The following is a 12195-nucleotide window of genomic DNA, read 5'->3' on the forward strand; positions in this document are numbered from 1 at the left end:
TGGGCAATGTTCTAACCCATTTTCAATAGCAAATGAAGCATCTAGACTTACCATTCAAACACTGGAAGCATCAATAACACATTATTATATGCATTTATACTGAGCTTTCTCATTTCAAAGAGAATAGTTTATGACATATCTATGATATCTGACTTGATTTGATTCAAGATGATCCTTCTACAGTTCCACAGGAATCAGATTCTTTGCCTCAATACTGGCCAGCCATCTTGCAAATAGATGTTACTAGGAATGAAATTAGGCTAATTTAACTCATTACCATCATAAATACAAACTCCAAGGAAGCATCACTTTCATTATGTAAAGGTGAACACACTACAAGCTTTCTTTTCTCCTTTGGCCACAGCACTGCTTGTAGGATCTTAGTTCCCTGACCAGGGGCTGAACCTGGGCCCCTGGCAATAAAAGTGCCGAGTCCTAACCACTGGACCACCAGGGAATTCCCTAACTTTCTAATATAAAGTGGTTAAGACACCTAGAATGGCCACTAGTTTGCTGCCTGCATTAAAAGTACGTTTAAAAATGGTTTCCAGATATTTTCTAAAATAAGCAAACTAAAACTATATCCAAAATATGAAAAAAAAAAAGTTACAGAAGTCAAAAGATATACGTGTAAACATTAGTGCTGCACTGTTCAGTTTAATAGATGATGATTTTGTACATATTTTGCCGGGCTCTACCAAAAGAAATGAGCATTCCTGCCACCAAGGAACTCAACTTATGCAAGGGACAATACAACTGCACACTGGTACTATACACAAAAGGCTCTGGCAGGGCTCTGAGGAACTTTGAAATGTCAGGTTTTCAGAGAACTCTGTTCCCATGACTGCACAATATCCAAACCACCGTAAGTAAGTGGGAAATTCATCTAAAGCATAATGTGACCCTATAAATGTCTTGAGAATCACTTTGGTAAACTGGAAGGCTCAATGCATACCAGGTAGGAGCCCTGGGTTTACCCCCAGCCCAACCACTTACTAGCCTGTGACCTTATCAGCCAAGTCACCTGATCTTCAGTTCCCACCATAAGTAATATATGACAAGAGCCACAGCCCTATTTCCCTGACACTGTATTTAAGGGAATAAAAGAAATACTACTTTTAAACTGCAGGGCACTATGTAAATGGATCATCATTTGCATTCCTGACCTGAACTGTCATTAGGGGCAAAGCTCCCCCCCGCCACTTATTCATCAACTATTCAGTGGGATGACTTCCTTCCACTCTATGGAAAGGGCAAAGATTCTCAAGTTCTACTGCAAGGAATGCATTCCAGAAGCACTGCCATCTGAAACCAAATGGGGCAAAACTGGGTCACAGTAAAGTCCCACACCCTCCTGCTTCCCACTTTAGGAGATAAACTCCATTCAACAGAGATAAATAACCACAGGTAAGAACCAAAGAACAAAGCCAGAGCCAGATCATCAGTAAAGTGAGTGAATTTAAGTGATAATATACAAAAATTAACACCCACACAACATTATCCAGCCCTCACAAGATACCATTCTTTGAAAAATATTTAATGTGCACACAGAGAATTTTAATGGAATTTTTATGTCTTAAGTGCCACTAGACCATCAACACACTTTTCACTCACTTATAGGTACGAATTCCTATAAGCACTTAAAGTATTAACAATGACTTCCGACTGCTGCGGTGGGGGATGAGGGCCACCAAGATGGAGAACCCTCCCCACAGACACCTACATTCTCTTACATATGTTCATTCTCTCTCTCTCTCTCTCTCTCTCTCACACACACACATACATACACACACACACACACAGAGGGAGAGAGAGGGAGAGAGAGAGAGAAATTTAGAATGTGGATTCCAATCCACTAGTGAAAAACCATCGAAACCTTAGAAGTTCAACCTTTTGGAAATTTGGCTGTAGGGGACATTTTTCATTAAAAAACCTCTCAAGTATTCAATGACCATTACACTATACTCCATGAGGAAATGAAAAAGAAATACATATCTTCTATGATTTAAACAAAAATGAAGTGGCAAGAAGAGGTAGTAAAAAGGGAATGCATTCAACAGGTTTCTGGGAGCACGATCAGGATTTTGCCTCATCCTGGTCATAAAGCCCTTTTATACTTGAACTTGAGTGTCTAAAGGCATTTGTCAAACGGTCTTTTGTCTAACACACATCTGAAGGGGTGGAGACCTAGCAGTAACATTCCAGGAGACTTAATCAGAGGCATGTTTGGACAAACAGGTTCATCATAGGGATGATAGTTTCCATTTTCAAATGTGATCAGCTACTGAAGAACCTGGTGACACTGTTAGGGTGTTTTAATATATTTAGTCTAAAAAAGAATCAATCATCAGTTCTGGGGCAATTTTTAAGCTAACGGAGACAGCCTGATTCAGACTGTGAGACCTTAAACGATTGTGAAATGTTCCCACAAGCTGCAGAAAAAAATACTACAGTCCCATGACTGAAAACATTAACAAGGAGAAGTAAGGTATACTTTTCTTTTCTTTTTTTTTGGTCGTGCCTCATGGCTTGCGGGATCTTAGTTCCCTGACCAGGGATTGAACTCAGGCCCACGGCAGTGAAATCACCCAGTCCTAACCACTGGACCGCCAAGAAATTCCCAAGGTTTACTTTTTACACAGCTAAACTTACCAATTTATATCAGCTTTGGCTTACTGATTCACAAATTTAAGAGATCTGAATTTAAAACAAAGCTCTTGACAGTCTTTTGAAAGTTTCTGTTTTTTTAAATTAATTCTATGAGCTCATGCGTGGTGACAACCTGGATGTTGTCACTACTAAATTCACAGGGCATTTAATAGTTTACAATGCGGGGCTTCCCTGGTGGCACAGTGGTTAAGAATCCGCCTGCCAAAGCAGGGGACACGGGTTTGAGCCCTGGTCCGGGAAGATCCCACATGCCACGGAGCAACTAAGCCTGTGTGCCACAACTACTGAGCCTGCACTCTAGAGCCCGCGAGCCACAACTACTGAGCCCATGTGCCACAACTACTGAAGCCCACGTGCCTAGAGCCTGTGCTCTGCAACAAGAAGCCACCACAATGAGACGCCTGTGCACCGCAATGAAGAGTAGCCCCTGCTCGCCCCAACTAGAGAAAGCCCGCACAGCAATGAAGACCCAACAAAGCCAAAAATAAATTAAAAAAAAAAAGTTTACAATGCATTTCAACAAGTTATATTTAATTTAAAACTGTAAGGCAAAATGATTTGTACATAGTTATAATCTGGAAAACAGTAACTCTTTTAATGAGTATTCTCAGGGAGAAAATACCCCAACTCCCATGAGCTACATGAAAACTGGATCCATAAAAATCAGTTTTTATGTGTGTTTGTTTTTGTTTTGTTTCTTAAAAATATTTATTTATTCAGCTGCGTCAGGTCTTAGTTGCGGCATGCGGGATCTTTCATTGTGGCACGCAGGCTCCAGAGGATGCAGGCTCAGTAGTTGCGGCACGCAGGCTTAGCTGACCCACGGCATGTGGGATCTTAGTTCCCAGACCAGGGATCGAACCGGTGTCCCCTGCGTTGGAAGGCGGATTCTTACCCACTGGACCACCAGGGAAGTCCCTTTATGTGTTTTTTATGTGTTTCTTTCTGTATGTGGGGATAAAAGGGATAAGTTTGGGGGGAATGAGAGTAGCAATAAGGGGTAAAAAACAAAATTTAATCCCATCTAAATTTTACGTATTAGAAATTTTAAAATTCAAGCTATGGTAGGTTTAAAATACATACCTTCTTTCTGCTAACATTTCATAGAAGTCTCTGATATCTTGACCAGATTTTTCCATACAGTGATAAAATGCCAGCTGACTTTCCCGATTTGCAAAATCCACCTTTAAAAAAAAAAGAATACTGCGTGTTTAATCCAAGTTTCAGATTTTAATGATGGAAAGTGTTACCAAATTTGAAAAATTCTTCCCAACATAGCCTTCTGGATAAATTTCAAGAAAAAGTAACTTATCTAAGTGAAACAGTCCTCATAACTAAAACTGTATTTTTTTAACCTGAAATCCCTCTCAAATTCTACACAAATCTTGATAAAGAATTACAATTTAAAGTTCTAGAACCCAATCCTGAGGAGTGGAAAAAGCAATATGGAAAACTGAAACATACCTATCATGATTCTAGGTTGTCAATTAAATAATCAGACCAACTAAATCCAGTAATCTACTGTGCATAATTTGCTGGAACCACAGTTAGAACATAAAATATGGAAGAACATTTGAACTTTACTCACAGCCAGGACTCAGAGTCACTTAAAGCATGATACCCACCATCTATCAATATCTTATTTCGAAAAGACTGATTTCAATCTAACTGTCATAGTTATTAAGTGCAAAAATTCCTTCAAACTATCATAAACAGAAGTTTCTAAACAAAAACACCAGACAAATATCGTGCTTTCAGTGGTTACCCACTCTTTAGGAGAGGAGGAAAGAAGATGAAGAGAGGATCGTTCAAGAAGCTGGACTGATACCTGGAGCTCCTGGGTGTGCAGAAACCCACAGGTGACTGTGGGCCAGCCTGCGCTAAAAGCACACAAGTGAGCATCAGGTACCTGGGGCGTAGAGAAGCACACATCCTTGAATGAGAGGATTTTTAGGGAAGGTTCTGTGGCTAATGGTTTAAAAGACACTGTGCCCTTAAGTAGCTAGCCAAATATAAAAAATGTAACATCGCCCTTAGAAACTGAGGCCATATATACTGCATGTCCTGTAAACCAACAAAATGCCAATTATTAAGAGGCTGGGATCTGAACACGATTTTGTTTTGCTTCTGTTTGAAGTCATTCTGCACACCTTAATTTTATTCCCACCGATTTTCCTCCCCTTGGTCTCTTTTACAGCTGCTTGTGCATATTCAATTTCATTGTAGAGAACCAGGGCCATGCCTTTTAAGCGGTCAAACACCACCTGTAAAAAAAACGACGACAAAAAAAAACAAGAGGCTCATCCACTAGACTTAGTGTCAGTCCCAACAAAATTCTAAATCACAATGACACTGCTAAGGAAAAAAATATATATATTTTTATTCTAGAAAAAATTTCAGGCTTTTCCGATGATGCATGTTATACTGAAAACACAACAAAATGTCGTAGGGACCATTTAGAACCATGGATATTGTGGCTTGAGGTATATTATGCCTTTACTTTGTTTTTCTGTATTTACTTTATTTTACTTTATTTCTTTATTTTATGTTGACTGACTCATGTTGGCTCAAAAATACAACACCCCTGAAAAAGGGGGAAAAAAGTAAAGAGTACTGAATCAACATAAATTTCATATTGTACATCCACTGTACTTCAGCAAAAAAAAGAAAAAAAAAAAAAAAACTACACTATAGCAAAGGAAAAATAAGAAAAAAATAGTAAGTTGCAATGAATTTTGGTCATAAGCAGCACTGTCTTAAAGCTTTTAGATTTTTTATTTATACTAATAGTCTTTAAGATGTGCTTCTTCAAACAACAAAAGCTACATTTAAAGAAATGTCAAAGTTATGCAACATACCTACCACAGTGTAAATCTGCTTTCAAGAAGTTAAAATCTTTACCTTCACATAATGGAATGGGGTCCAGAGACCCTGTTCCTGTTATGTTTGTGAATATGTTACATAACAAACATTGGTTAGATGAGTATTCTGTTGTGTGTCCCTTTAAAGTCATCATGGTTTAAAAAAAAATCAAGTCTAATTACATATTAGTGTGAATGTGAGTAATTATATAATTAGGCTGTCTAATCTTAATGTGAGATAAAGTTACAGAAATCCCTAAGAAATATTCTATTTAACAGTATTATGCAGATTAGTTCCAAAATTAATCATTTTGGCGGGTTCTAGATAGTTTCTCAAAATACTCATATCATAAGCTAATAGATGCAAATGCTCTTCTAAACCCAATTTTGGAAAAGAGAATTTTAATGTATGAGTTACTAAAGAAAAGAAAAAGTCAGTACTAGAAACTGGGACTGAAAGGACAGAATACCAAAAAAAGGGAGTCAGGAGTAACTTTAAACCACACAACCAAACCTCCCACCTACCTTCACCACAGGCCCATATCGGCAGAAATGTCGTGTTAAATATTGATCCGATACGTTTGAAGAAAGCCCATCTAACCACACACAGTTTGTAGGCATGCTCTTTCCAAAACCCAGCTGAATACAAAAGGCAAAATTTCTATTAGTTAAGTCACCAATTATTCAACAACAAAATTCTGAGAAAACTTGTCTTCTGTAGGAATCTTATCAAACCAACACCTCAAGTGGGAACCATCAGGTTAAAATCAAACAGAAACTGACACAAAAATTATCCTGCCTGGCTAAGCGAGGATTAACTCAGATTACAGTATAACAGGATAAGGATGCGAAGAGGTTTATCACCTTTATGGTTATCTAACTGTACTACTACAATTTTAAATAATCAGACATATGAACAGAAAACTCCAAATCTTAAAAAAAAATGCAGCGACTATTAACAGTACAATAACTTATGTAAATTCCTTTACCTTGAGACGATTATTTCCAAGGTATTCCCCATCCATCTTCTTAATAGCCTTACAAACGCTGGCAATATCACAGTATTGCAAGAACGCATACTGAGGAACTCCATTTACTTTCTTAATATCAATATCCTGAAAAAGCCAATGGATGGATACCACTTAGTGATATGCCAATAAAAAAATAAATCAGAATAAACCAAGTCCATATGAGCTACATATTTCTCAAAATAGTCATATTCCCCCAAATCATTTTCCTAGTTACAATTATACACCTTAATGCAACTGTAAATTAACAGCCTAAAAAACTATTCAACACAGCATTTGTAGTCACAAACCATGAAATCCTTCTCATGTGAAGCTCTCTGCAGAAGAGCAACTGCAGTGCAACTCAAAACTCAAAATTTTAAATCCACAACACCTGTGTTAAGAGACATTTATGAGAAGAAAAAAAAGCAGCCTATTTAATGAAAATCTAAGAAACAATTCTCTTCTGCAATATCTAAAATCCTTATTAGGGGTAAGCCATTTAAAATACAGTATCTGAGAAGAGTAAGAATGATAAAGAAATCAAGTTTTCAAAAAGTGATTTAAAATACGCAATCCTAAATTAGAAGACTCATTCTATCAGTATATCTAACTGAATCAAACCTGGTGATGATAAATGTGGTAATAATCTCTCATAACCAGAATGAATGGATTATATAAATACCTGAAATACTCCGTGAAGATGCATTAGAACACCATCCCTGGATTAAAGAAACACTCTATAAAGGAATACCCCCACCTCTTTGGAATGCTCAAAACCTGTAGTCACATCTGACACTCCGGTCCTGCCTATTAAAAGGAGGTAGTGAAAAAACCTGGCTTACACAGGAAAATGGTCCAGAGAAACCAGACACCTGGATGGCAAAACTTGTACTTAAACAATAATGAGCTGGGCCATATAGTGCAGATTATGTATTGTGATTATCTAAGCCTCCTTAAGGGTCACAAGCCAATAATCAAAACCTGAAACAGAGCAAAATGAGTAATGCATTTAAAGAGCTGTTTGATGGGTCTTTAAAAAAAAAAAAGCAATAATTTACACTCAAAATTTTTCTAAGTAATGGTAAACAGAAGCTGTTTTCATCATTATGTAGAATGTAATAACCCAGGATAGCTCTACTTAAAGAGAAATGTTTCAAAGGAATACTGGTGGGTAGATTCACTAAATAGGTGCTTCCGGCTATAGCATGATCCGTTATCGGTAAGTAGAAGACCATGTTCTCAAAGACTGTATGTCATTAAAACAGTGACAATCATGAGCAATTGCAAACATGGTAAGATAACAGTTTTCAAACAGAGTACTGACATGTCCACCTTATTGATAAGCATAGCTCTTAAAACACAATAATCATCCCATTTTTAGCAACCCTGGTGATGAAAATGTATCCATGTGCCCAAATACAACTTTTATACTCCTCCAAAATTTATAGTAGCAGCTACATTCAATAAAAGTATGTTTGAAAGTTTTATCAATTCAAAGCCTCATGAATGCCAAACAGCAAATTAAATAACAGATCGTGGTATAAAGACAGAAGAAGCTGGAGCCCAGATAGGTAATTGAGCGTCTAGTCACTCATCCAGGTAGGCAGTAGAGCTGGAATTAAGAGTATACACTACCCTCTGGGCTTCCCTAGTGGCGCAGTGGCTAAGAATCTGCCTGCCAATGCAGGGGACACGGGTTCGAGCCCTGGTCCGCAAAGATCCCACATGCCGCGGAGCAACTAAGCCCGTGAGCCACAACTACTGGGCCTGCACTCTAGAGCCCGCAAGCCACAACTACTGAAGCCTGCGTGCCTAGAGCCTGTGCTCCACAACAAGAGAAGGCACCGCAATGAGAAGCCCGCGCACCACAACGAAGAGCAGCCCCCGCTCGCCGCAACTAGAGAAAGCCCGCGTGCAGCAACAAAGACCCAGTGCAGCCAAAAATAAAATAAATAAAATAAATGACTTTAAATTAAAAAAAGAGTATACACTACCCTCACAAAAATACGAAACTGAGAAAAGTCGAAATAGTTGAAAAAGAAAGATGAATGTTTTGCTGGTGTATCTAAATATACAGCTTCTCTTTTTTTTCTTCACTTCTACCAACCACTTCAATCTCTTGCCTCAAGCCCCTAAAGATGAGGTTTAGCTCAGCCACAAGCACAAGTAATGTTTTATTCACAGGACTAGATTATGTCATTTAAAAAATTAAGAATCTCTTGTTTAGAGCATTAGTGTATAAATACAGATGGATAAATGGACATCACACACACCCTTAAAAGATTAACAATAGCTGTTTCTATCCAAAACATTTTTTTACTCTCCAAAGTCCAAATATACTAGAGTACTTTCTTCACTGTTATTAATATAGAGAAAATCTAGGAAAACAGAAGTATTTCCCTGTTTTTTTCAAACACAAAACAAAATAGTATATCCTAAGGGTACAAAGCTGCAACCAAACTATTTTCACTATAATATGACTCAAGTTTTAAATCATGGGGAATAGAAAAATCTTTCTATCCCTAAATCTAACAATTACTTGCATAATTTGAAAAATGATTCTAATTAGAATTTCAAAATAGAACTGAGTTTCCAGCATGCTATCCACATTCTAGTAATCCCCAAGGTACTTCTGATGTGCATTGTGATAAAAATAATCATACACTAATCTGCTGCTTCTTTCTTACAAACACGTTTTCTCTTCCAGATTTTCCTTTCAACCCACAGGACTAGAGATGGCATTAAAACAGCACCAGATGGACAAAGATAAGAAAAGTGGAAAGGAAAATATATATGTAAACAAAATACAGACAATTACGTATTTTTACATACACACATAAAGCAGTCCCTGCTGGGTTTTGCCAGATCATCTTTTAGCAGCAGTTAAAAACACATAGGGCGGGAGATGCAAGAGGGAAGAGATATGGGGATATATGTATATGTATAACTGATTCACTTTGTTATAAAGCAGAAACTAACACACCATTGTAAAGCAATTATACTCCAATAAAAAAATGTTTAAAAAAAATAAACCACATAGGGCAAATGGGAAGAATATTCATTACACCATCTAAGTATCGTTTTTCCAAATATAATCTCTGCTATGCTTTATGTTTTGTGACAAAGATCTAACACTGTTTTTATTGTAAAAACAAAACAAAACAAAACATACCACAATTTCTCCAAAGCGTTGGAAGATGTTGCGAAGATCATGATAAGTAGTGGTTTTTTCAAGGTTACCAATAAAGAGAGTTCTTGTTGCTTTGGGGTGAAATTCATCTATCCTTTCATCCAAAGGGCGAAATTCATTTTCACTTTCTGTTTCTGTAAGTGGGATGGGGACAGAGAGTGTTTTAATATATTCATATATGATGGGAAAATCTACTTTAAAAAATCAGATCTCTGAAATATTGGGATTAATTCTCATATAATCTGAAAAATTATACACACCATCAGAAACAGCTCCAAATCAAAAGAAGAATACAGAGGCTAGAGAAACTTGTCCAAAAAATTAAGAGAAAGTTAACACCCTGATCTTTAAAATAGAAAAGAAGACTGAATTTCAATCTAAGTTGATTTGTTTTAAAAAATAATCACTAATACAGAAATAGGTTTTAATCCCCAGCAAAAAATAGTAATTATTTGAGCCTAATCTTAGGTTCCAAAATTATGTGGCAGGCTCTGAATGTGCAGTATAAAACTATAATCTGAAATAAACATAAAATTCAGCTAAAAATAGTCCAGCTTCATTATTTAATTTACATTTCAACATTTTATAAAACAGTTAGCATTTTATGTTTGCCATACCCAACTGTCTAAATGCAGCAATTTTTAAATACAAGAATAATACCTGTATGAAAACTGACTGAAGTAACGCTTATGAAATATCTTCTTTTGGTGTTGCATGGTACCCAATGACAAACAGAAAGAGACTAAATGACTCTTAAGGTTTCTACTTCTTATGATCAAAAGCCCTTGTTCAATGTCTAATTCAATCACAGGCTTTCTCTGAAGCTCCATTTATTAACTTCGTCTAGGGCAGGGATAGTCAACGTTTTCTGGATAGTAATTATAATACAGCCTGTATGTTCTCGCTCTCTTTTTTAATGTAAAACAAACCCATCCCAAAAAGTTAGTATTTGATCAACCTGACTAAATCAAAGTGTTTAGTGCCAGCCACTGAAACATTACTGATAATGTCAATGACAACACCGGTATTAAAAAGACTCAAGTTCTGAGATGTTGGGTGAACTCAGCCAGAACACATCTCACTCCTGATTCCAGTTTGATAATGGCAGCTCAGCTTAATCTTACCTGTGTCATCAGAGAGTACATACTTTTTCAGTCAGGTGGACCCAGAAACTGTCCAGCACTCATACACCTATCTCTACATTTTCATCTTATTTCACAGGGGTATATCTCATTTTAAGCTCAACTAGGTCTTCTTAAAATTATGTAACTAACAGAGGGCACATACTTAGGAATATTTCATTTAAAAGGAGAAAAAGAAAAAAATAATTCAGGTACATCTTGAGGTTTGTACTTCAAAAGGCAGAATCAGGGGAGTTCCCTGGTGGCCTAGCGGTTAGGATTCTGGGCTTTCACTGCCATGGCCCATGTTCAATCCCTGGCTGGGGAACTGACATCCTGCAAGCCACGTGGCGTAGAATAAAAAAAAAAAAAAGCAGAATCAGAAGGATAAAGCATGATTTGCAACCATTAAAATCTGTAATGAATTCATTTCTACCAAATAGCTCACTTAAAATTTCAAAATCAGAAATTCGGTTGGGGGCAGGGAGGGAGTGTCTTTTCCACATGTAATCTATTCAACCTTCATGACCAGTTTTAAGTCTTACTGTCCTACACATCATTGAAAAGACTGTTTTATCCTGCAATTTCATGTTTAGGGGATTGTAATGCTGTGCATAGGAGTACACTCCTATGCTGTGCATAGGAGTACTAAGGAAGCAATCAGCTCCATACATTTCAATATAAAACATTTATGACAACCATCCAACAGCGTAATTCCAACCAAGTGTCCCTACTCAGCTTTCAAATATCCCATTTAAACTGGTGTTTCAATGCTGTCCCATCTGGAAAAAGTACCTTCAGCTCTCCGATGCTTGAACCAATCAAACTTCTCAACATCTTCAGTGGTAGGTGGTTAAAAAGCCCCAATTAACATCCTGGGTGCTAACTAATTAGGTTAAATGATTTTTTTTTTTACAATAAATATCTCAAGCTAAGCCCACTACTTGGAGATTAGAAAGTCACCTATTGATAATGCCCCTGAGTTAGATCCTCACTAGTTAATAATTATATATGGCTCTAAAAACTTACAGAGATGATATGACATTCTAAATATTATTCCTCAAAGTCAGTTCTGACCTGTTCCAATTGTGTTAAATAAGAACTCCTGAGTTGCTCTTAGCCCAGTACAAGTTAGGGCAGTACATCTCAAACTTTGCGGAGGAGGGAATGTGAAGGCATAACTTATAATTCCTTTGAAAAAATAGTATGTCTTTGAATTCCTGTGTTTTATCATAAAATTATGCACACTTTATAGCCTTCACTCTAACAACCCTGACTGTGCCTGTTTTAATATACAAATGACACATTCTTACCAGGGAAATTCTATTTTTTTCCTCTTAATT

At 37.0% G+C, this 12195-nt stretch overlaps 1 protein-coding gene and 1 non-coding gene across 7 annotated transcripts in view; both read right to left on the bottom strand.

Annotated features, from left to right (window-relative positions):
- SPEN (spen family transcriptional repressor) overlaps positions 1–12195 on the bottom strand; it is a 93936-nt gene that overhangs the window by 12879 nt on the left and 68862 nt on the right. For 5 of the 6 annotated variants that reach the window (XM_012534029.3, XM_033433029.2, XM_033433026.2 and 2 more), the window contains 5 exons: positions 9714–9865; positions 6521–6646; positions 6057–6170; positions 4821–4934; positions 3754–3854 (listed from right to left, as the gene is read on the bottom strand). In XM_012534029.3, coding sequence (XP_012389483.1) covers positions 3754–3854; positions 4821–4934; positions 6057–6170; positions 6521–6646; positions 9714–9865 — 607 coding nt within the window. The remainder of the gene's footprint in view (positions 1–3753; positions 3855–4820; positions 4935–6056; positions 6171–6520; positions 6647–9713; positions 9866–12195) is intronic. The other variant, XM_033433027.2, reaches the window with a different exon arrangement.
- TRNAK-UUU (transfer RNA lysine (anticodon UUU)) lies at positions 385–457 on the bottom strand. Its single transcript has one exon. It is a non-coding gene; the product is annotated as a tRNA-Lys (tRNA).

Source organism: Orcinus orca, chromosome 1 (genome assembly GCF_937001465.1).
Source record: "Orcinus orca chromosome 1, mOrcOrc1.1, whole genome shotgun sequence".
In the NCBI taxonomy this organism is placed as follows: Eukaryota; Metazoa; Chordata; class Mammalia; order Artiodactyla; family Delphinidae; genus Orcinus; species Orcinus orca.